This window comes from Mycteria americana, chromosome 3, assembly GCF_035582795.1.
Source record: "Mycteria americana isolate JAX WOST 10 ecotype Jacksonville Zoo and Gardens chromosome 3, USCA_MyAme_1.0, whole genome shotgun sequence".
Taxonomy (NCBI): domain Eukaryota; kingdom Metazoa; phylum Chordata; class Aves; order Ciconiiformes; family Ciconiidae; genus Mycteria; species Mycteria americana.
The window spans coordinates 70611305-70635486 of NC_134367.1; the positions used below are offsets into that span (position 1 = coordinate 70611305).

Consider the following 24182-nt stretch of genomic DNA (forward strand, 5'->3'; position numbering starts at 1 on the left):
TGGGAGAAGCTTCTGGCAGCTTCTCACAGAAGCCGCCTCTGTAGCCCCCCCGCTACCAAAACAGAATCACAGAATCACAGAATCATATAGGTTGGAAAAGACCTTTAAGATCATCGAGTCCAACCATAAACCTAACACTGCCAAAAACCATCACTACACCATGTCTCTAAGTACCTCATCCAAACGTCCTTTAAATACCTCCAAGGATGGCGACTCAACCACTTCCCTGGGCAGTCTGTTCCAATGCTTGATAACCCTCTCGGTGAAGAAAAATTTCCTAATATCCAGTCTAAACCTCCCCTGGCGCAACTTGAGGCCATTTCCTCTTGTCCTATCACTTGTTACCTGGGAGAAGAGACCGACCCCCACCTCTCTACAACCTCCTTTCAGGTAGTTGTAGAGAGCGATGAGGTCTCCCCTCAGCCTCCTTTTCTCCAGGCTAAACAGTCCCAGCTCCCTCAGCCGCTCCTCATAAGACTTCTGCTCCAGACCCTTCACCAGCTTCGTTGCCCTTCTCTGTACGCGCTCCAGTACCTCAATATCCCTCTTGTAGTGGGGGGCCCAAAACTGAACACAGTATTCGAGGTGCGGCCTCACCAGTGCCGAGTACAGGGGCACAATCACTTCCCTAGTCCTGCTGGCCACGCTATTTTTGATACAGGCCAGGATGCCATTGGCCTTCTTGGCCGCCTGGGCACACTGCTGGCTCATATTCAGGCGGCTGTCAACCAACACCCCCAGGTCCTTCTCTGCCAGGCAGCTTTCCAGCCACTCTTCCCCAAGCCTGTAGCGTTGCATGGGGTTGCTGTGGCCCAAGTGCAGGACCTTGCACTTGGCCTTGTTAAACCTCATACAATTCACCCCAGCCCATCGATCCAGCCTGTCCAGGTCCCTCTGCAGAGCCTGCCTACCCTCCAGCAGATCAACACTCCCACACAACTTGGTGTCGTCTGCAAACTTACTGAGAGTGCACTCGATCCCTTCGTCCAGATCATTGATAAAGATGTTAAACAGAACTGGCCCCAACACCGAGCCCTGGGGAACACCGCTTGTGACCGGCCGCCAACCGGAGTAAACTCCATTCACCACCACTCTCTGGGCCCGGCCGTCCAGCCAGTTCTTTACCCAGCGAAGAGTACACCCGTCCAAGCCATGAGCAGCCAGTTTCTCCAGGAGAATGCCGTGGGAAACCGTGTCAAAGGCTTTACTGAAGTCTAGATAGACAACATCCACAGACTTCCCCTCATCCACTAGGCGGGTCACCTTATCATAGAAGGAGATCAGGTTGGTCAAGCAGGACCTGCCTTTCCTGAACCCATGCTGGCTGGGCCTGATCCCCTGGTTATTCTCTACATGCCGTGTGATAGCACTCAGGATGATCTGCTCCATCAGCTTCCCCGGCACCGAGGTCAGGCTGACAGGCCTGTAGTTCCCCGGGTCCTCCTTCCGGCCCTTCTTGAAGATGGGTGTCACATTAGCTAATCTCCAGTCAGCAGGGACTTCCCCAGTTAGCCAGGACTGCTGGTAAATGATGGAAAGGGGCTTGGTGAGCACATCTGCCAGCTCCTTCAACACTCTCGGGTGGATCTCATCAGGCCCCATAGACTTGTGAGTGTCTAAGTGGTGCAGCAGGTCACTCACCATTTCCCCCTGGATAATGGGGGCTCCAGTCTGGTCCCCATCCCTATCTTCCAACTCCAGGGGCTGGGTACCCATAGAACATTCGGCCCTGCTAATAAAGACTGAGGCAAAGAAGGCATTAAGTACCTCAGCCTTTTCCTCATCCTTGGTCACTGTGTTTCCTCCCACATCTACTAGGGGCTGGAGATTCTCCTTAGCTCTCCTTTTGCTGCTAATGTATTTGAAGAAGTGTTTTTTGTTGTCTTTTATAGCAGCAGCCAGACTGAGCTCTAGCTCAGCTTTGGCCCTTCTAGTTTTCTCCCTGCACAGCCTCGCTACACCCCTGTAGTCCTCCTGAGTTGCCCTTGCTATGTAAACCTTGCTATGTAAAAACCTTGCTATGTAAAACCTCGCTATGTAAAACCTTGCTATGTAAACCCAATACAGTCAGATTGTTGCAAACAAGAAGAGTAGCAACCTCGGATAAAAGCTAAAATTCTCAGAAAAGCACAGGGGGGAAATGCCATTATGTGAAAAGCTTAACTACATCATATGAAATGCATACCAAACTTTTTGCTTGGTTTCTAGCAGTGAACAACCAAGTACTAAGAACCTGCTCAGCAGCTTCGACTATCAGCAGCATCACCAAAGAAGAATGCCATTGCTCTTGCAATGTTGTGTCTTGCTGGCAGGCAGATACGCGACTCACAATCATTCAAGAGAAATTATAACGTAACCACTAAAAACTGAAAGAAAGCACACTTCCTAAGTCATGCTCCTCACTACTCATCATTCAAAGTAGGCACAGAGCACACAGATGGGACAGTCGGTGAGAAAAACAAATGCACAGCATATCCAAGAGCTCTGTACGCCTACAGGAATGTGTCTTCCCACGTCGCTGCGGTGATACACATACAAGTGGTCAATATGGAAGTTATTCACATGTTTGTGAGCAGTGAGGTACAATGGAAACATATCCTCTAGCAGATGTGTGAGACAATAATAATCTGTGCTACAATCCCAGCCAAGAAACCAAAGGAAATCAACTGGAAAACAGCAACATCGACCATCCGGCAATTCATTTACCATAAAGAAGCCATCAACACATGCAAATGTCACTTATCTCTTTTTTTCTGTTTAATTAATGAAGAAGCTTTAATTACTTTCTAGTCAGTGCTGCTCTTACCACTTTAGCCACTCACTACAAAGGCAAAATTACCACGAGGAGAAAGTAGGAACTGAGAATCCTGTGTCTTTTATAATTCTTTTTTTCATAATACTTCAAACTTGTTCTGTTTTACATTTTTCTCACTAATTTCAAAAAATGCCAAATAATCATCACAAGCATGTCAAGTGTTATCAAATGTCAAGCACTATGTAGGTGGTGTAACCACCCCCTTTTTCAAACTACAGCAAGAGGGTGTGTTTCCACCTGCCACTCTACTGACAACGATAAATTGAACAAAAAATTCCTTCTAGCTCTACATGAGAAGACAACACAGCAAAATTAAATGTACTCAGTCTCTCACTCCAAGACTAAGACCACTGCAGGGCATCATTTTCAGACCTAGCAGGAGCAGCAGTTCTGTGCATCACTTGATAACTATCCTCAGCAAGGAAAGAAGCACTCTGACAGGCACAGGCAGTCCTGACCTCGGTAAAAATATAGTGACTACACCAATATGGAAAATCGGGTTTCCATTCTGCAACATTTCTGAGATTGCAAAAATGGTTTGCTTTGTATCAGAATGAAACCATGTCGTTTTACATTATGCTAATTTATTTTTGCCAAAACACTGAGAAAGAGACAACACAGAGCAAAAAGAAGTAGCTTGACACCAGGATTTTCATCTGAGATGAAGTCTCCTGCTCTGTCAGATTCAGGCAAGGAAACTGAACCCGGGTCTGTCTCAGCTAGAGTAAGATGCTTGATTAACACCTAGTAGCTGTGAGTCTTTCCTGGTATCCCCAACTCCACCTGATCCACTTACTGTATCATCAAACATTCACTAAGCAAATAGATTCAGACGCTAAAGCTCATGGCAAAGCTGGTCCCATAGGACACGACTGACCCAGGCTGAAATCCGTCTGTCCTCAAAAGGGAAGGGTGAGGCAGGATAGCAATTAATGACTAGAAAATGTCTGAGGTGGGTGCAAACAGAGTTGCACTCATGCAACTCAGCAGAGGATTAAACTTTCTTTAGCTCTCAACATTTAAAACCTGGCATATGACATTGAAACCCAAGAGCAATGATTTTAATAAATGATTCAACTGATGATGGGGAAAAGAGGATGATGCTATGCAGCTGGTGAATAACAAGCTATAGCTATGTTTAAATAAGGAATGAGAATGTTAGGGAAATGTAATGTAGGAAACTACAGATCCGTGACCTACGTAGTAACCTAAGGCTTTCACAATCAATTCAAGGAAAGAAAAATTAAAAATGTGGAAATAAATGGAAAATTATATACATACAGTATGGGTAAACAGACTGTGTCAAACTAACCTGACATCTGCCTTTTATCAAAGATGTTTTTAAAGACAGAGAACATAGGATAAATCCAACCTTCTGGAAACTTAGTTTAAAAAAAAAAAAAAAAAGAAAAGAAAAAAACCCCAAACCTTTATTATATCCCAAGGGAAATTATTAGCTAAAATGAGAAGGATAGGAATTAAAACAAGGCAGAACTGGCTAGCAGGTAAGATAACAATACATTGGTCTGAATGAACTTCTAGGCCCAGGAGAGGCTAATGGTAGATTTTCTCCAGGGTAGGTAGGGTTTGGGGACCAGTTTTACTTGATATTTTCATTATTTGTCTCAGCAAAGAAAGTACAATAGGAAGTACTCTGATTAAATACTCTAATCATTCAAAGTTAATACACAGCATTAATTAAGAGCATGACTGTAGATGCATAAAGGAGATGCAGGATGACCCTGAAGATGGAGCCACAGTCCCAGAATGAAATCACATAGAACAAAGTTTCAGGGACCAGTAAGAACAATTCCTTTTACAAGCTGTGGCTCACCAGTTGGAAAGATGAAAGGAAGAAAATTGTGGAAGTGTGGAGAAGGGGTTAACAACATGTAGTCGTGAGCTAGAGCTACTTAAGCAACGGTCAAGGCCAGCAGATACTGATCAGCTATAACATTGGCCAGGAATACGTCTATGTTGGCAATCAGAAGACTGGCTTTCAGCCATCACATGAATGAATTTCTAGAACAGGCTTACCTGTGAGCAAAGAATGCAAACTGTCTATCCTATTTTAAAATGGAATATGACAAATGTATCGATAGGGTTGTTGAAAGCCTCGACTAGCAGAGAACTGGACTCACTGAGTCTGGAAATTCCCTCCCATCCTAGGCTCCTCTGTCACCAACGTAGCACAAATATTACACAGATGCCTAAATACAGCAGCACAGGGAAGTAAATGGCCAGAAGCCTCTGTCTGTTCAGTAGAGCACAAGAAATGCTTTAAGTTTCATTAGTGCTGGTGCGTAAAGATCCTGGCAAAGAGTGTTTTTGAATAAGAGAATGCTTATACCACAAGTGCATGCTGGTAGAGGAGCCCCGACAGTTGTCCTACACCCCATTCGCTTGCTGATTCCAGCTCAGATGTTCATTATCAAGTCCAGTGGTTACTCTGCTTCAAACTGATCTTTCTCTTGTTTGTAGTTCTCTGGGACTTGAGAGGGAAATGGGGCTCTCATTTCCTGTCCTCTCTGCTGCAGTTTTTAATCTGCTGCAGTTTTTAATCTGCAGTAGTTAGATGCTTCAGATATGGCAACACACACACACAGAGCTTCAAGCAATTATGATGGGCTTGGTCTAGTCTGTAAAAGACAGATACCCTGATCTCAGATCAGAGCAATCAACAGCATTTTTAAACACTGGTATTGTCCAGTGATTTCAGATAGAAGTTGCAAAACAGCAATAAAGTGGGCATCAGCTTATTTCTGGGAATACTAATAGGAATTTTAGCTTCAAAAAAATTAGGATCTGTAATTATGAGGAATTATAGGAGGTCCAGTCTATCCACTAGGAAAGAATGTATTCAGTATTTTCACTAATTCCCAAGTGCTCTAGAAACTGCCAATAAAACACAACACAGCCAATCTTCAGCATGTAGGATATTCTCCCCCTCCCCATTACAGAGAGTTTCCATAACACGGCTGCATGGTTTAGATGGAAATGAGATATTACATTTGGGTAATAAAGTTAAGCCAGGTGTATGGAAAGCTGCATTTTTCATTGTTGTGTGAATTCTCCAGACTGATCAGTTAATTATGATAAGCTTGCAGTTCCCATATTCTTCTAGCCAATGTTACTATCAAGAGAAAAGTAAGCTTCCAAGAGAAGATAACAAATATTTCCAAAATCCCTGGTGCAAATAATACTACAGTCTGAGCCAACTCTCAGAAAGGTACAAAGCCTTGGTGGTCTTAATGCCTTCAGACTTACTGAAAAACAGGGAGTGGTAGGTGAAGCATTCCAGCATTGCCTGGAGAAGAGAAATATCAGTGGGGTGAACTCTCAAAATGCTCCCTTGGAGACTAGTACTCATAACTTCAGTTAAACGGTTCAGCCTGGCAGGTAGCACGCATGTGCTTATTTCTTTTGGTTTGATACAACTAAATATATTTCAGATTTTCAACAGTATATTTACCCTTTTGTAATGAAGTTAAAAAATAGGTATGTAAGCATTTTCTTCTGTATCTTTTTCCTTTCTGAAAGAATTCAAGAAATATCTTTCAAAAAGTAACAGTTGATCCAAAGGAATTTATTGAATGGCTTTCAAGAGACATTCTCACAATCTCTGTTAAAGAAGGAATCCAAGTTTCACCAGAAAGATATGAAGGGTTCTGGGTTCACTAGTTCAGTTATGAATAACTCGTATGTCTTGCTTATGTGAGGATCAGACCTTTCAGTTCTTTGGCTCATGTTATCCCCTGGGATGAGCATGGAAGGGGCACCCAGCAGCTGGCATCCAGGACAGAGCCCATGCAATCTCTGCAGCCCTTTGAATTTCTGTCTAGCTTGCAAAGAGCACATTAACTGTGGTCAGGAAGGAGAAAAACCAGAGAGTTCTGGGAGGAGAAGACAAACTCCCATGGAAGATTCATTAACTGTCCCACAATGGCCATTTGAACTGGAGAAATTGCTAGTAAAAGTGAGGAGGGTCTAGAAGATGAGGTGTGGGGATAAAGCTAGGTAGGTTTAGTAAAGCTGTGATACAAGAGGACACTGGAGTTGCTCCAGGGTTTCCATCAGGAAGGCCCAGGTCTGGAAACATCAGGAGGTGTTTGCAGGCATACAGTTCTTTAAGGCCTTCATACAAAAGCAGTTTTTTTCCTCTAAACCCTCTTTGGCCGGAGAAATATGATTATAAATTTGGTGATAAGTCAGCTGGAAAAATTCAGAGCCATAACACAAGAATGGTCCAGCTCAAGTGACATGTGGAGAGCTGATTTCCACCTAGGAAAAGTGCACTGAAAGGCCCTACTTTACCTCAAGCTGTTGATCTATTTCCTCTGCATGTCACAGCAGCAAATAAATAAACAAATAAAGAAATAATAATTTTTTTTGCACTCATGTCCTACCAGTACAAGCCTCAACATATGAAAAATGGCTGCTACAGACTGAGCTTATTCATGAGGAGCTTTTACAGCCACATTTGATTTCTAGACCGAAAGCTGTCTCCAGGTAGCTTCTGCACTAAGGAAACAGATCTAAGAGAAGGCAGGGAGGCTGCAGCCACAGATGAGAAATATCCATTGAAACACATCATATCCTCCACCACTTCAAGCTGAAAGCCAAAGCAATTCGATTCACCTTTCATCTTCATTGGGGTTCTCTATGAATCTGGGCAAACGACTAAGGTACCATGGACCCTAAGTGCACATTCTTATTAATCTCCAATTAAGTTTTCCAGAATTACAGGAGCGTTCGTGTTAGCTCAATTCGGTAATTTTAACTGGAATTTATGTAGGTTTTTAACTATTGCACAGTGCCAGTTCAATCGTTTCCCCACAGCTGGTACTCACAGCCAAGTACTACTACTTAAGCATTCACACTCCAATGCTGGAGTAAATTCAAACCAATTTGCAGGCAGTAACTGCGGTTATTAACTGTACAGTGGTTTACAGGTTTCATGCTGCTTTAACCAACAGTTAAAAAGATAGTGAAATACTAAATTTATTACCAATTCAAAAACCCCTTCCTCTTTTTGCCTAGGAAATTTTCAAGTTCTTCTGAAAGCCTTTGACCTAACTTCAGACACCAAATAGCTCAAATTCTCATTGCTAAATTAACATGATTTGAGTCTACTAGTACAAGTAACTTCAGTTTCTAGAAAACTAAAACTAAACATGTTAGAGAAACACAAAATGCACTGGATTTTAATAATTCAGAAATTTTTTAAACTCTGCAAGATATTTTGACTTTTATCACTTGTGGTTGTCCTAGGCATTTTGTAACCTATTTCGGGACTGGCTGGAAGGTACACTCTCAGCTTAGCTTCAAGGCTGTAACAACTGACTCTTTGGCGTAGCTAGAAACTTCATTCAGGAATTCATTTAAGATGTTAAATTGGGAAAGAAAATTAGCATACAGCTGTCATAACATCAGTCTTCCTAGATATGATTCTTAAACACAGAATTAATAGATGCCTGTCACTGAAAAGACTAATTGTTACCAAACAAGACATGCAATTACAGGCCAGACAAGAAGGTTCCCTTCATGGCCCCGTTCATCGCTATGTTTTGGCTTCAGGGAGCAAACTATGCAACATCAGAAGGTGCTCTGCGTGCTTCTGAAGGACAGTGCAACCAGGCTGCTGCTTTTTGCAGATCTGACACTGCCTGCACAAAGAGAAACTCATACTTCTGGCCAGGGTCTGAAATGCTCAAGCAGGACAAGTCTCTCTCCTTCATTCTCATCCTTCAGTGAGGAAAGTGATGCTTCTTCTTTAAACACTCCGCATTTTCATGCTTAGAAAAAGCCAGTATGTTCATGCAAATATTCTTGTATCGTACAGCTTGCTTAAGACATGTTGGGCCACATGCTGAACAGTGGCTTAGCTCCAGTCAGCCACCTACTTCCGCAAGTGTGACTTTCTGTAGGCTGCTTTATGCTCTCTTTTCTTTTCTTTTTTTCTAAATATCTGTAGAAACATCCATTTTGAAGCTGGAGCAGAGTCCTTTAGAGGAGTTCCTTTGTCGGTTAATTGTTAATCATGAAGCAAAGTAATTTGACTCATTTGCTAATTCAGTAATCAATAGGAGATACAAATTAGCAACATAATAGGAAATAGCTGCCTGTACTTCTGTAGCAATGCCTGATTAGCCCCTGCAGGTCAATCGTATGTTTTTATTGGGTTGTTTAACTTTCTAAACTTTCTCTGTCCAAGTATCTGCCAGTCAGACAACCGTTCAGGCTTTTCAGTTTTAAGCTTAACACTTCACACTGGCTTCTCAAATTGTTACCTAAATACATTCATAACATTCAGCATTCACAAATGCCTTCTTAGATACAGTCACGCTGGAGGCCAGTGTTAGCCCTAGCTAGTGCGTCACCCTTCTCTTCCAGTTCAACAACTGCAGATGTGTGGCTGTGATATGGAGGAGGAAGACACAGCAGGGCCCATGTTGGGTGGCCACCATCCTCTACAAGTGTCAGCAAAGGCTGCAGCCCACTGCTGCCATTAGGTCTTCCATGGGGCTGGGGCTGCTGGACATGCAGGGGTGCCATCAGTGGCTCCTCTCCTGGTTTCTGCTGCTACTGCGGGATTGCTCACATGGGACAGTTTGGCCATTCTCAGAGGTCATTTGCACTGAGGAGAGCTGGAAAGCAAATGGAGCTGGCCCTGCCCAGGTACCAAGTGTACCACCTTAGTGGTACACTTTCTTCTCTATCTCAGATTTATAGGTGCAAAAGTAATGAAAACAGAAAGGAAAAAGGGGAAAAAAAGAAGTTACTTAATAGTTTAGCAAGAATTTGTGGCTAGCTTAGACAGTTAGTTTTTATAATTACTCAACCTACCTTACGTCTGTGAAACACAGAACATCTGCTGTTTGATGTGTTTTAAATTACGCCTAAGGCACTGGTCTGTATGTGGATGCCTCGAACTTTATCATCATTAATAAATCTCCTTGCTGTCCATATTGTCACTCTACAGAATTCAGTAGGACGAGCAATGTCATGATTTATGCCTACATATTGTCACTGAGCCAGAAGGTGCAGCTCCACAGGGTTTAATGGAGTTTACACCAGGAAAAAACAATTTGGCCCACTGACTTCACAGGGATTAAATCATAGCAGCATGTAGCAAAGCAGAACAGAATGGTCTTTCAGTAAAAAAGCACAATGAAGAGCATTTAAAGCTGTCCCACTTTATAGCATAAACAATCTTTTAATTTGCAGTATACACATCTATCAGGAAGCCAACAGGACAGTTTGTCAAGTGCCAGCAAGAGCTCATTAAACCACCACTCTTGGGAAACACTCTGTATTGCAAAACATGCAGTAGGCAACGAGTGCTCCTATGGCCTCAGCTTCTGAAGAGGCAAGTGCTTTCTTTGAATTAAGCTCTACACTGCTACAGTCCCAGGTATACAGTCAAAGGCCAGACCTAGTCTCTTCCCAGTGATTCACAAGAGCACAGGACAAAGACGCTTGCATTAAGGGCATACAGTCGGCTGGAGCGGGAGCCAACCTACCACGGTTGCCCAAGACTACTGTAAACACACACCTCGCCTCTGAGCTTGCTTTGATGAACAGCCACTGCATGTCCTATCACATCTATGTGGCTTCCTGCTGAAGTAAATTGGTTAATGAGTAAAAAAAAGAAAACCCATCAGAGTAATTGATCTTCAGGCCGATAAGCAGTCATGCTGCATAGACAGCTACATGTCTGCGTTAAAGAGGCACTGCTTTTCTTGTGTATTGCCTCACACCATGCAAAACCACTGGATAGCTGGTATTAGATCCACCAGGCAAGAGGGAGCGATGTGTGCAGACCTGCACAACTAACACAAATCAGGGCCCACATCTAACAGGACTAGATGTCCTTGGGACTCGGGAAGCTAAGAAGCAACATTCACCTCTTCTGAGCTCAAAAGAGTTTCCTGTGAAAGAATAAAAAACAAATTTCTTTGATTCCTCACACACACAGCTCAATGAAGGCCATGCCCTACAGCACGATGAAGGGAATTTAAATGTCGAAACAGCAGCTAGGCAAACAAACAGGACCTGATTTGGGAAGAACTAAAAGTAGAAGTGATTTTAGAAATGTTTTTCTCTTGAGTTTTAGTTTTACTTTTGTTTACGAAATGCTTTGAACGTTACATTAAAAGACCCTTACGAAATGCTTTAAAGACTATGGGCAAACAGCAACAAGCAGAGCAGTCCGAACCAGTGCTCCAGGCACAGCCCCCAGCTGCTGAAGGCTACAGACCACCTTAGTTTCACGTCCTCCTGACTTTATCTCTCTTCTTAAGAGGGGGACAGAGGTCTTTCTGATATTCAAGGTGGGTTGGGGCTGGAAGAGGACGCAGGGAGTGCTGCCTGGAGAGGAGTGCGCAGCAACATGCATACAGCCAGCTGTATGCAGCAGAGCCAACCTCTGTCTCCCTTTTCCTCCCTCAATTCAGTGGTATCTGATGAAGCTGAAATCTCCAAAGATTTCTGGAGAAGTTGCGAGTTGCAATTATGCTCTACAGAAGCATCTAAACCATCTAGCAAAGCGTACTTGAAACGGAAAGTACGTTGGAATTGAATCCAAACCAATTATTATTACAACTACGTTTTTAAAAATAATTTAGTCATATCGAAATTAAACTTGTGGTCAACTGATGTGCTTTGCTTCTGTGCTTGCTTACTAAGATTAAAATCAGAAGTGTCTCATGTCTTGAGAAACAGAGGAGACACTTCCCACGTGAGGGTTCAAACCACTGATCCGCCTCCTGAAGCAGTTACATTTTGCAAAAATCGCTCAATGTTTAGCAGATCAGGAGCTGAAATGTCATTGCTCCTCTCCAGCACACATCCCAGCTACTTGTCAAAGAGCACAAAGCTTGACTCTCTTTGACTCCAGCCATGCTTTGTACAACAAGAAATAGCTTCATCAGGAGCAACTCAAACCGGCACGTCCCAGACTATGCTGCTCCCTGGGGATCAGTGCGAGAGGTGGAAAAGCAGAGGGCAAAATCCATGCTTCAAAATGGCTAGAGAGGTGCTCTGCGGGAAGGTTGACTGAAAGAGAGCTTGCCACCTCTGACAGTAACTCTCCTTGCAACCAGCTCTCCCCTGGCACCTGCCTGCTCCCCGTTCCTCCTCCTCCTCCTGCTTACCTGGCTCTGGCCCTTGTCAGACCTCTGCACCCGCTGGTTCAACTCACTGAGTTTGCAGGGGGGTGGAAAAAAAGAAAGTTTTCTCCTTAATTAGCTTCATCAAGGGCTCCAGCAAGTGCTGCTGCCAGCATAGGGGCGGGATGAGTGCTATGGGGCTGGAAGGGAGGGCTAAGGCAGTGCAGGGGAGGAGGAGGAGGAGGAGCAAGCCTCCCCCTTGTCAGCAGCACCCAAGCCTTCTTCACCACTCCTGGGACCACACCTCTAGAAAGATGGACCAGACAGGAACCCAGACCCCCCACAGAAGGTAAGTGCCCTATCCCAAAGATAAGGAGTGCAACGGGGAGCAAAGGAACAGTATGTCCATCTTTCTTCTTTTTTATTTTCTTCTTTTTCATGGTTTGTTTCCCATTTAGCTCTGTAACCCTCCCCAGATGAAAGTGTTTCTTCATGGAAGCTTGTTACAGCATATCCAAACTGCCATCCCCCACTTTTTTCTTTCTTTTTTTTTTTTCTTTCCTTTAATCACAGAGATCTATTTACAAATTAGGGTTGATTTCAACAGTGTCAGCTAACCAGAAATGACAGCTTTTTTGGCAAAAACCCACTTGCTGGGGGAAAAAAAATTGCCCAACTCTGACAGCAAGGCACATACTGCAATGGGTTTTCACACCTACTAATGCTTCTACCCCCTGCCTCGGCACTCTATATATATACCATTAACCCACACAGGGTTGCCCTAAATATACAGGTTTCAATTCTTGTGCCTTCTCTGTTGTTTATTCCCCAAATATCCATGCCATCTTAAAATGAGGCATATTTTTTCCTCCACAGTTGTAAGAATTCCAGTCCCATTCCCTCATTTTTTAATTCTACACAAATATTTGTTTAATTTCCTTAGCACTGGAGCTTGGAGCAAATTTAGTTGCTCTGTTATTTGGTTTTCCACATTTATGAGTGCATTTTTTAAAAGTATTTCATGTCATTTCTTTTCCAGGATAAGCTTATTACTAGCCAAGCAGCTAAGCAGCAAGCACATAGCGTTGCCATGTGGGAGATCAAATGATATAACCGCAGCAGGTCCAAAATACAGCTACAAGAGTATAGCAACCTCTTGGAGAAAATGAATCACTCTCACAGAAAATTCCCTGGGAATGATTTTTAGGAGTGGCAGAGTTAGTGGCTTTGGAGAAAGTCAATCACTTCCCTTCTGTACAGTAAAGGCTGCAAAGTTTGCCACAAGGTATAATTTGGTATCCTCCACATAGCAGAATACGTAGGAAAAGGCATTCATCAGAGTTATGCTAAGCAGTTACAAAACTGTAAACAAATGTGGACAAACTATTACCACCCAAGTTATACGAAGCCAGTGATTTAGAGTAAATTCTGTTTTGCTTTTGCCTGGTGGTTGGTCACCAAGCACCAGGCAGGGTATTACTGCGTGACTCAGTGCTGAAAAATTCCATTTTCCAAGCACTTTGTCAATTTTAGCTCGTTAATCCTCATAGTACTCTAGAAAGATAAATAGAGATAGTTAATTTTTAAAAACAGGGAGGCGACAGCAGAAACTTTAAGGTTTTTAACTCCAGGTATGTACCTTGAGCCAAATTGTACTTGATTTTTGAAAGAGGTGCCCCTCCGCTGGCATTAACTGACTTTCAAAGGCACTGCCTTGGAAGAACAGGCTCAACATGGACAAAAACGTGTCAGAAATTATTTTTGAAAAGTGTGGTCTTAAGAGTGACTGACTCAACTCTATCAAAGGAGGCAGAACAGTATGGAACACTGGATGTGAATTTAAGAGTCTCTGGCCTCCAAATCCCTGCTCGGATCATTAAATACCCTCTCTTCTTATCTAAAATCTTATTCAATTCCTGAGTGAGTAACAGGACATAGAACAGTTAAACCCTTTATGATTACCTATTAATTCAAAGTAATGCCATTTTCTTCTGTTTCTATTTGAACCCGATCAGGTGATCGGACACTAAGCACTGAATTCAATAAACCTGAAAGTCCTTCTCACGAAGCTTAATTTAGAACTATTTGTTCCCTTTCAGAATAAAATAAATCTTCCTTAGCTGCTTTTAAGCAGAAAAGCAAATATACTATATCCCTTTATCCACTAGTGCTTAGAGTATAATACATACTCCAGTAATTTCCTATTATAATGGAATATTTGCACAGGTTGCAAATTTATCCCAGAGGAATGAGGAATCTAGTGAATGGACACATACATTTATAATACTGAATACTCCAGGTAATGCTGGCCTATGATATCAAGCCAACAAGCTGAATGATAGCCCTGGTATAATTATGTAATTAATTAGCTCTAGCGTAATTTTTGTTTTATGACACTAACTTTTATGTGCCACTAGTCAATTTAATGGCATTTTAAATTGAAATAAGGCCCCTGAGAGAGATGCTACTTACTGTATCACAAATCTTGTATTCAGATTTCTTTTAATTTCAAAAGATGACCTAATAAAATTGCTTTATAATTAAATCCATTCTAACTTCTCCTATGTGATTCTTTTTCTTCTCCCATTTTTAATTACGAAAAAAATTCCAATCAGAAAACTCTTGCCACCATAATTATATACAAAAATCAGTGGTCCCTTTTTGTACTTCTTGCTTCTCTCCTCGCACAGCAGGGCATCCTGGCTAGCTTTCCTACAGAATTTTACTAGCAGCCCCCAGAGGTGCAGCGAGGAAACTGCACCTTTTACACTCTAAGAAACTAGAGTTAAATCTGCTTCTATCTTGTTTGAAAAATAGTCAAGGCGTGGGAAGGAAGGGGAGCAAATCCCCACGTACTTTCTATTTCTGACACGCGTTTACAAGTATTCTGGTATCACAAGATGTATTTCTCACGTGAAGGAAGATCAGCGAAGGGAAGCGAAGGGTGACCGCAGCTCTCCTCCACCCAGCGTGGCAGTGCCCCTCTACGTGCCACCTCCTAATTCCAGCTGAAAAGGCAACCCAGCAGTGAGCATTGGCACCTTCCTTGGGGCTGGGGGGCCGTGGCGTCATCCAGGAGCAGTCCTTACCACGTAGGCTTTTGGCACCTTCCCTGCCTGGTGCTCCTCATATGGAAACCCATCAGGATCTCACCCTGACACAGCACTGTTAAGATATGTCCTCCATTCGATGCTTAATACAGTGGTATTACATTGAGTAAGAAATATGAGCAGGTAGTAGCAAAATAATCCCTATGAAAGCTGTTTTCCTAGGCTTTCTTCTACACAGTGAGCAGCTGTATCCAACAGGAACACAATATAATATCATTGGGTGGGAGCAGAGCTAAACGACTCCTTTCTGAGGTGATGATGATTATAGCATTTAAGGTACCCTTAACGTATGCGGTACTTTACCACATGTAAAGCATAGTAAACACAGAACAATACTTCTGCCTCTGAAAGCCATCACGTCATTTCAACCACCGATGCCTGGGAAATGGATGTACTGGAGGTACCCCAGATGACACAGAATAGTTAAGAGTGCTCTTGATAATACTGGATGGTGCAGCCAAACAGATTAAAAGAATATAATTTCCCTGCAGAAATGATCATATTCTGTTCCATTTCTACTTTCTGGAAAATAATAAAATAACAGACAGATATGGAGCATAAACGGAACTTAAACAACTTGTACTTGGGTTTCTCACTGAGGCAAGCACAGAATTTTAAACATAACTGAGTTTTTAAAAACAGCGATATTGGAAGTGAGGTGAAAGTAATGGAATTACTGTCAACCTCTTACCATTTGCCGTGTTCTTTTTGAAGTTATCTAGAAACTCTTCCAGGAGCTGTGACTGGTTTGGAGGGGGCAACAAACTCTTTGGGTCCCTGGAAATGTCGCCATCTGACCAGGACGCACATAAGGGCTGCTGGGTCCCGTAATGGTTCATTCTCAGGGTGAGCATTACGTTTCTCTCTGAGAACAATAACTCCATCTGCTTGAGGTCAAGATCAGAGACAGCCTCCCCATTTATGCTCAGGATTTCATTGCCTACTCGGAGCCCTGGGAGCATGTGAAAGGAAAGAAGAAGGAGGAGAAAAAAAAAAAAAAAAAAAAGAGGGAATATAAAACGTAAAGGGTGACAAACCAAACCTTATGCTGATTCACCTTTTATTTTTGTGGTTTTCATTCAAATAGCCTAATCCTACCACAACTCCATTAGAATCGATGGGAGCTTTATTTGTACTATAATTATACCAATTGACCTCATGCTTAATTTGATAGGTGTTACACATAGTACAGCAATCGAGTTGTTTCTTTCTAAAGATGCTACAGAATTTGCTGGGTGGGAGGGCAGCACAGCTTTCGAGAATATTAGAATAGAGGCACCTCTCATGACTCGGGTAACCACCAGGGTACAGCACCATAACACATATTTCATTATCCGGGAAGAACAAGGCACTAGTCATGCAGACCAAATCAGTCATACAAAACTGGAACAACAGCGATGGAGTCTTTTATCAGCTTTTGTATAAATCTAAACAGTGGCAACCGCTGCCTTTCACGGTCAGCCACAACCGAGTGGTCACTACCCTCAGGTAGCAAATGAAACTGTCTCCATTTTTCTGGGTTTGTGTCTCTGTTTTTCAGAGAGCAGAACACACATGATCCTGCTGTGCTGACGAAGAGAAGCATAGTTTCTGAGCAGCACAGTAGAGAAGGCGCTCACAGAAACGTACGCAGAAAACTATTTGGGGAGGTAGGCTACTTTTCACTGCCAGCAAAAGTGGAAGTGATGGGTCTTGGAGACTGACCAAGCCCATGAGATTCCCCAGTGTGAGATGAACTCTTTCTCCAGCCTGTTCCTCTGTGCAAAAGCACTCGGTCGGATGGCTGAACGCAGACTTTGTCTCCAAGGGGGAAGAAGAACTCTCCCCGCTATATTGAAAGGATAACTCAGTTACTCTGTGTACATTATCTTTCCTAATATCACATACTTTCCATGGTCTTCAGGAAAGAAACTATGAATAGTAAAAGCCAAGAACCATTTCAGACAGCAGTACTAAAGCTCCTTCATGTTTTGGAACTTTAAAAAGATAATGAAGTACAGTATTAAACATAAATATAATACAATACCTTCCTTGTATGCCAGTCCATCAGGAAGAACATCACTTACAAATATACGGGTGAGATGCTGATTTTCATCAACTTGTGCTGTGACAGCAAAGCCTGAAGTAAAAGAGGTTTAAATCAAATAAACTTTCTTGGAAATATTTCCCTTTTATTTTGTGTATTTAGTAGACTCTACACAACCAGAGGGAGGATAATTCTCCTGAGAACACACCCATGGAACATAGAGAAATTATCACATTGTTTCTCAGTCATTGTAAGGCCTGTTAAAGTTAATAGGACTTTTCAACTTCCAGGAAATGTCATGCTGTGCTGTAAAAAAATACAAATTACATTTCAAAAAAATATTTTCTACCTCAGCCCCATATGACATTTCAATAACACAGCTCATCGTTATGGTAAGAGTTCTGCAGTGTGTCCATCAGACATAGAGGTGTCTTAAACAGATCCAAAAACTGGAAACCCAAACTATAAAGCAGCAAATCCATATAGACCAGTGAATGAGCCCACAAAGGAATAATTTATACCAACAGACTTGCAGCTAAAGAACAGCACAGAGCTGCCTTACAAAGGTATCTTTGCAAGGTATATAATTATTCCTAGGCATAACTGCTTCCCACGGATAAAAAGGCTGTCAGAATTTGTACCAAAGGACACTCTGTTGATACTGTGCCAACAGAGGATCCCACTACCAAAAAAGAAAAGGGCAGACCTTGACCATGGCCTGACTGAGACCAACTGTATTAATCCTGGCAAAGGACATTTGTCTTCTGACAATTCCACGCTTGAATTATTTGGCCAGCACAGCAGAATTAGAAAGTGGACCCTTCCCAAGCATAAGAAATGCACTTGCCAGTGTAAAATAACCAGTTTGGGTCTTTGTTATAATGCCTCGAGTCCTTTGCAGACTCAGACTTTGAGCTGTCAAGGATGGCTCTACCTGTTCTAAGAGACAGAAAAGTCCTGAAGAGAGAAAGTAAGCAGCGAGAAGAATAAACAGAAAAATCCCTGAGAGCTTACCAAAATCACTTATGCTTTCAGTCTTCGTAAGATGAACATGATAAACGTTTAATGGACAAATTTCTATTTCATCATACACCTGCTGGAAAAAAAACAATAACAGAAGTCATCAAATTATGAAATTGCTAGCATCAAAACCCAAAGGTACAGCATGAGTAATAAGCACAATATTGTTTGCATCAATAAAGAGCCAAAACTTGCTGTCTTTACACAGAGACCTGTGTTACTGTGCAAGCATCACCGGTATCAGTGGGACTAAATGCAGAGTAAGCTAAAGATAGAAAACCCAGCCTGGAGTAGAGACTGACACTTTACTTTTGTACCAGAAGCCCCACTTAAATCTTCAAATGCTTCTTGAGGAGAGTGGTTGTAGTGCCTAGCCACCCAAACGTCTGCATAGGCATGGACTGTGTGAACGAGGTTGGCAGAATGCAATCCAGGAACAGCTTTAAAACCTTATTTTAGATCTAAATCACACATATTGGTAGGTGATAATTCAACCATAGCTACAGACATCACAGAGCTTTATCTAAAAGGAGTCACACTTTCCTGGTCTACTATGTATTCGTATGGTTCAGGAGCACAATACTCAGTATTTTCATCAACCAGTCTTCTGAGTTGTAGGCCATAGTGTCTTGGCTCCAGCTGTTTCATCTAAGGAATAAAGAAAATGGAGTTTGGAATTTGTTATTTATTTCCAGAATCCCAGAAGACAAAGAAGTGACACACACACACACAAAAAGCTCTTTAGAAATCATGCAAAAGCAATCCTCAACAAGTAATTTTCTAACTATTTTTGTGGTATAAACAAAACTAGCTGCATTGCTTAGAAGATAAGGTTCAAGTGCAATTTCCATTTTCCCTTACGATCCTCCCAAATCCTTTCATAAACACTGTCTTGGCTATTAGATTAACTGAGCACTGCTATATGTTTCCAAAGATATCACAACTGTTTTCTGTCCTTTTGAACTTACACTCACAACCATCTTTTTCTGTGACTACTTTTAATGACTCAGTTCTGCTCAGCAACTTTTTCTTCTGATGTAGAAAATCTATATGCATGTATGGGTTGTTAGGAGAGGGGATGGGATGGGAAGCAGGTTCCCTAAGGGTTTGCCTTTATTGGATTTTATTTTTATTGCTGGGTTTCATCTATGATCAGAGAGTTTTACCTATTTTTTTTCACCACGTGAGGTCAAAGCAAAAATCCTGTCTCAACAGGAAGTCAAAGGGAAATAGGAATATTCCCAAAGGATATTAGCCTCAAAGTGTCGAGCCCCTGGTGGGAGTCTCTCTGAAAATCAGGATGCTGGTGAGACCGCTGCACAAAACATTTCATTTTCGCATATTAATAGAGCAACATTTCTAAAACAAGAGGAGGAATGACTGCATCCCTGGGGGTTGTTTAACCTCTTTAACACATCTCTGCAGCTTACAAAAATCTAAATCTACTGAGTAACTAGTAATTACCTTAACATTGTATTATGTGTAACAGTTTATGAGTTGCATGTGTTCTGTACCCTGAACAATTGTATTCAAATGCACATTTTTTTCTGTATGTGCTATCCAAAAGCCTCAGATGGAAAACAGAAATGAGAAAAGTATAAACCCCATAAAGCATGAATGAAGGGGAAAAAAAAAACCAACCACCCCTTTGAACTTTATCCTTGTACACATAACATTCAAACATGTTCTGTTAAGAAGAAAGATTCCTTACACTCACCAGAGCAGAATGAAAATGTAAGAAGAAAAAGAACCAGGATAGATGACCAGAAAGTATTCAGCATTAGAGAATGCTTATGAAAAGCTTTACACACAGAATAGAAAGAAAAAATAAGACAGAAAAACATTTAAGAAAAAAAAATCAAATAATTTAAAACTAAATTTTCATGTGATACAGGCAATGAAAATTAAAAGTCAGCTTTACAATTACAAGTATTTTGGACTGATGGAGTAAGAGAGGTAAGGAATTTCCTTTTCAACTTCATTTTACAGTTACAAGTTTTATTTCGTCTTTCAGGGGTGCTGCATGTTACTGTAACTACTTCCACATGTTTAGGCTCTACCGTGCCATCTGGTGGTCACATAACGTCTCAGACAAGCCCTTTAGCCTGACTAGGTACAGTGAATTTTTAAAAAGTTAAGCCAGGCATTAAACTGTTTCTCCAGGTTTTAGTCTCCACCAGCAAAAGCAACGAGAAGATAATTTCTTCTCAGTGATGCCAAGGAGGCGCATTGTGACTTGGCTAAATCAGTGTGCTTATTTTGATTTAAAAACTATAGTTCACCCTGGATTTTTAAAATCTTGTATAATTTAATAACTTTTTTTGTTTACAACATTACCAGGTGCAAAGAGCCATTAAACCGGGTCCTTTCCCCCATTAGAAGCCTCAAAATTCATTAACTTCAAGCCAGTTGAATGAGCTCACCTGAAAGTTCACACTAACCTATGCCAAAAGCTACAGCTGGATTTTGTACAGAGTAGGACTCCTTTTTTTCCCCTGCTTTTCCCATTTACTTGTGAAGTAAATAAATTATATTTACCAGCTGTCAGAAAACACAACTTGGGAGTAAAAAGTTAGTTAGTTTTTTCCAAAAAGCTTGTTTGTATAATTTAAGTGACTTGAATCATGCAGTTAAGAGCTAAATTCAAGCACTGACACATGGCGAGACAAAGGTGTGAGGTACATTGCGATGTTCTAGAGGTGCTGGTCTTTTGTCTGTAGTTAGAATTGGTATTTCTACTTTACCTTCAAACTGTGACTCAGTTTTCTGTCCCAAGATCTATAGCAATCCCTCTCAAATTGCTGGCACTGACTTTCAGAAGGGAATGCACTCTTTGAAATTCACAAGTAGAGCTGGTATTTAATTAAAAGCTTAAGAGAGTCCTTTAAGAAGCAAAGGTATATGATAGCCTTTGTCACAGCAGTCTTGAACATCTTAATCTCCTGGCATTAACTCAACCAGTCCCCGTTATTCCTCTGTGATTAATTTGCACAGAGCAACTGGGTTTGCTGTAATGGCAACGTAGAGTGGACACGTGCTGAGATTTCTCAGGGACTGACTACCTGGCAAACCGTCACTGCTCTAAGTATTCACTGTGTGCTGTCTCGAGCAACGCTTCTTGAAAACCTTTCCACAACCCTGCTAGCTTGGCTACAGTACATAAATAACACAACTAAAGGAAACAGAACAATGTGCCTTTATACAGTGACAGGAAGATGCTGGTATTATGCTTTCACTATTTAGACATCCTCTGATATATTCCATTCCAAGTCCACAGCTATTAACAAGGTGCAATCGTACATGAAAACTGAGTACCTTGCATGCCAAAGACAAGACATCTTCCACCCTGTGCTCTGGCTTGAGGGTCAGCGCCACTCCTTGGCCATCACAGAAGTGAACATATGTTTGTGTTTCCCAAGCACTCTCCTTCTGGATGCTCTCTGGCACTGAGCAGTAGACATTCAAAAAGTCATCGACTTGCTGCTGGAAACGAGGGAGAAATGTACAACATATGTGGATGTTGCAAAAACCCCCAAAAGTACAATTACATTGGCAGTTTGCAGTGGATGTGTGTTTAGACGTGGTACTGTGTATTTCCCCATGGCAAGACAAGGACAAAGTTCTGTTACCTGCTCTCATTCACTATCGAAGACTTGATGTTCTTGAGAATAGACTGCCCAGGCTTTTATGCCTTTATCTCATATTAATTGTTGATTTGACTTGAAGTGACAATATGTAGCTACCTGATTTTATATCGCAGTGCAAATAAATTCTTAAGAAGAACTGACTACTACAATTTTACCTAATTAACAAATGCAAAAAAACCCAGAATTACTGTAATTTTGACAGAAAATGATAATAAAGTAAAATTCCAGCAGAGAGCACTGTGGAGCAAGGCTTGCCATAACATAATAAAGGACTAAAGCAGGAATAAAGTGTTCCTATTCTATTTACAGTTTAAGAACATATTGTTTCATAGGTCGCACAGCGGATTTGCCTGTTTACCATTTTGCTTCACATTCACCCTTGTTCCAAAGCCACTCCGCTTGATCAAATAACAACATCCACCCTGAATAAATTCCCTGAATAAATTCCCTGTTGTTTTCTCACCCTTCATTTTCACACTTTCTCCTGTACTGCACTTCAGGCTACACGTTTCAAAGGAAGCCACACAAAGAGAAGAAAAACCCTGAGAGCTGTTCAGAATTTGGAATTTCGCCTATATATTTGGGTCTGCCTATTCAGCAAATCACTTAAAATACCCATATCAAGGCATTTAAGTTTACACAGATAGGGTCCCTTGATTCCCCTTACAGTCAATGGGAAGGGACAATATCTCCATAAAGTGGCAGAACTGCCAGCCAAGACATATCTTAAGATACCCTGAGCTGTTCTCAGGAGTTTTTACCTCCCTCTTGCTTTTTCTTTGTTTGTCTGTTTGGGTTGGGGGGTTTTGTTGCCTACATAAAGCCCCTTGATTATGCAATTCTTCCTCCTGGCTCTGCAGGGACACAAGCCCAGGGGTGCACTGCAATTACTGCAAATTTACTGCTGCAGTAAAATCACTGCACAGGGATCGCTTCCCTTGCTGCAGGCAGCAAAGTTATTGACAACAATCTACCAGTAGCAACAGAGAGACCAATATTATTTTGTTTTTCCAAATAACAATCCTGGCTGTGAAAATGATGTAGTAAGCAATCCTATTCAGGTAATTACCAAACAATGCAGAAATTCAGGTTGCAGCCAACCCAGAGTACGGCACAGTACTAATTTGATGCCAGAGTAATGCTGGTTTTGGCGGAATAATATTAATGAACTAACGGCATTCACGAGTCTTATATCTCTCGCTCAACTGCCCCTTTTAACTAGTTGAAAATGAAATTTCAATTAACGCAGGTCCATGAAAATCCTACTAAAATCCAGCAACTACTATACGTAACAGGAATCCTGTTATGCCACTGCAATTAATAGAGCGATGAAAGCTACACCAGGTGAAGTTTCACCTCGGTGGCTGTGGTTCCAGACTGCTCATAACACTGCTGGTGTTGAAGAAGATAATTCCCGTAGAAGCGTGGTCCTCTCAGAAAGCACTAAATCAAGTGCCTGGGAATAAACACTGACCTCCTTCCACGGTGTAAATAACGGAAAGGAGAAAGGGCAAGGCAGGCAGGCTGCGAGAGTTGAGCAGGAATGAGTCAGACCAAATTCTCCGGCGGCTTCCTCCAGGGAAAACCGAAGCTACGTTGCCTCAGCTAGGGAGATGCTCCCAGCAGCTCAGAGGTTTGTAACTACCACAGTGGTTTATTGCACTGCAACAGTAGTTCTTCAAATCTGTCCAACAGAAATAAATCTCACTATTGCCAGAGATAAAAACAAAACCAACCCAAAACAGAGGATGAAGGTGGTGAGAAATAGGTTTAAGGCCACCTTCGTCCAGAAGCTTTTAAGACAGGACAGAAAGTGCTGCAGCCAGTGTAAGATGCTTTCCTTTCCTTGCCACGTACACTGGTGCTCAAGCATATGCCTTGAGATAAACTCGCCTCTGTTATTCAACACGACTATGTTCCTTAACTGCAGTCAAGGTACTGTTGCTTTATCCACATTTTCCATCTCAGAAAATCTGACATGAAAAGAGATTTTTTTTTTTTCCTGTTACGCCTGCAGTGACTAATTCTACAATAGTTCATTCATTCATTGCCACATAAAGTTATAACAAGCCATCCAATTTTCCAGAAATAGGCGCCAGGATTTGCAGACTGTCACACGTTGTGCCACAGGGCTGCTGCAGGACCAATAGGTTACTTCATAATTTCCCCCCACTATTTGCCTCTGTTTTTATCATCCTTTTCAGGGAAAATACAGCCTCCCTGGCAGACTTCACTATTCGTCATTCGCTGCACTCCTCAGGTAGCATTTTATAAAAGTTTTGGTGCTGTTTTTGTTTTTCATTTGAAATCAGCCAATGAAACTGGGCTGATGCCAAAGTAACGGTTTTCAGAGTTATGATGAATCATTTCTGAGTTGTCGTATGATTCATCAAAATGTCAGGATCTTAAAAATGCCCACGCTATATTTAATTCCCATTAAAAAAAAGGGTTTAG

General features: G+C 41.8%; 1 protein-coding gene across 2 annotated transcripts in view; it reads right to left on the reverse strand.

The window, feature by feature from the left end:
* The window catches only part of TIAM2 (TIAM Rac1 associated GEF 2), a 143979-nt gene that overhangs the window by 36207 nt on the left and 83590 nt on the right, over window positions 1–24182 (reverse strand). Inside the window, exons 10-14 of one of the 2 annotated variants that reach the window (XM_075498947.1) lie at window positions 21397–21561; window positions 18624–18729; window positions 18076–18153; window positions 17062–17154; window positions 15727–15987 (exon numbers count right to left, since the gene is read on the reverse strand). In XM_075498947.1, the coding sequence (XP_075355062.1) occupies window positions 15727–15987; window positions 17062–17154; window positions 18076–18153; window positions 18624–18729; window positions 21397–21561 (703 nt within the window). Of the gene's footprint in view, window positions 1–15726; window positions 15988–17061; window positions 17155–18075; window positions 18154–18623; window positions 18730–21396; window positions 21565–24182 lie in introns of both variants that reach the window. The other variant, XM_075498946.1, reaches the window with a different exon arrangement.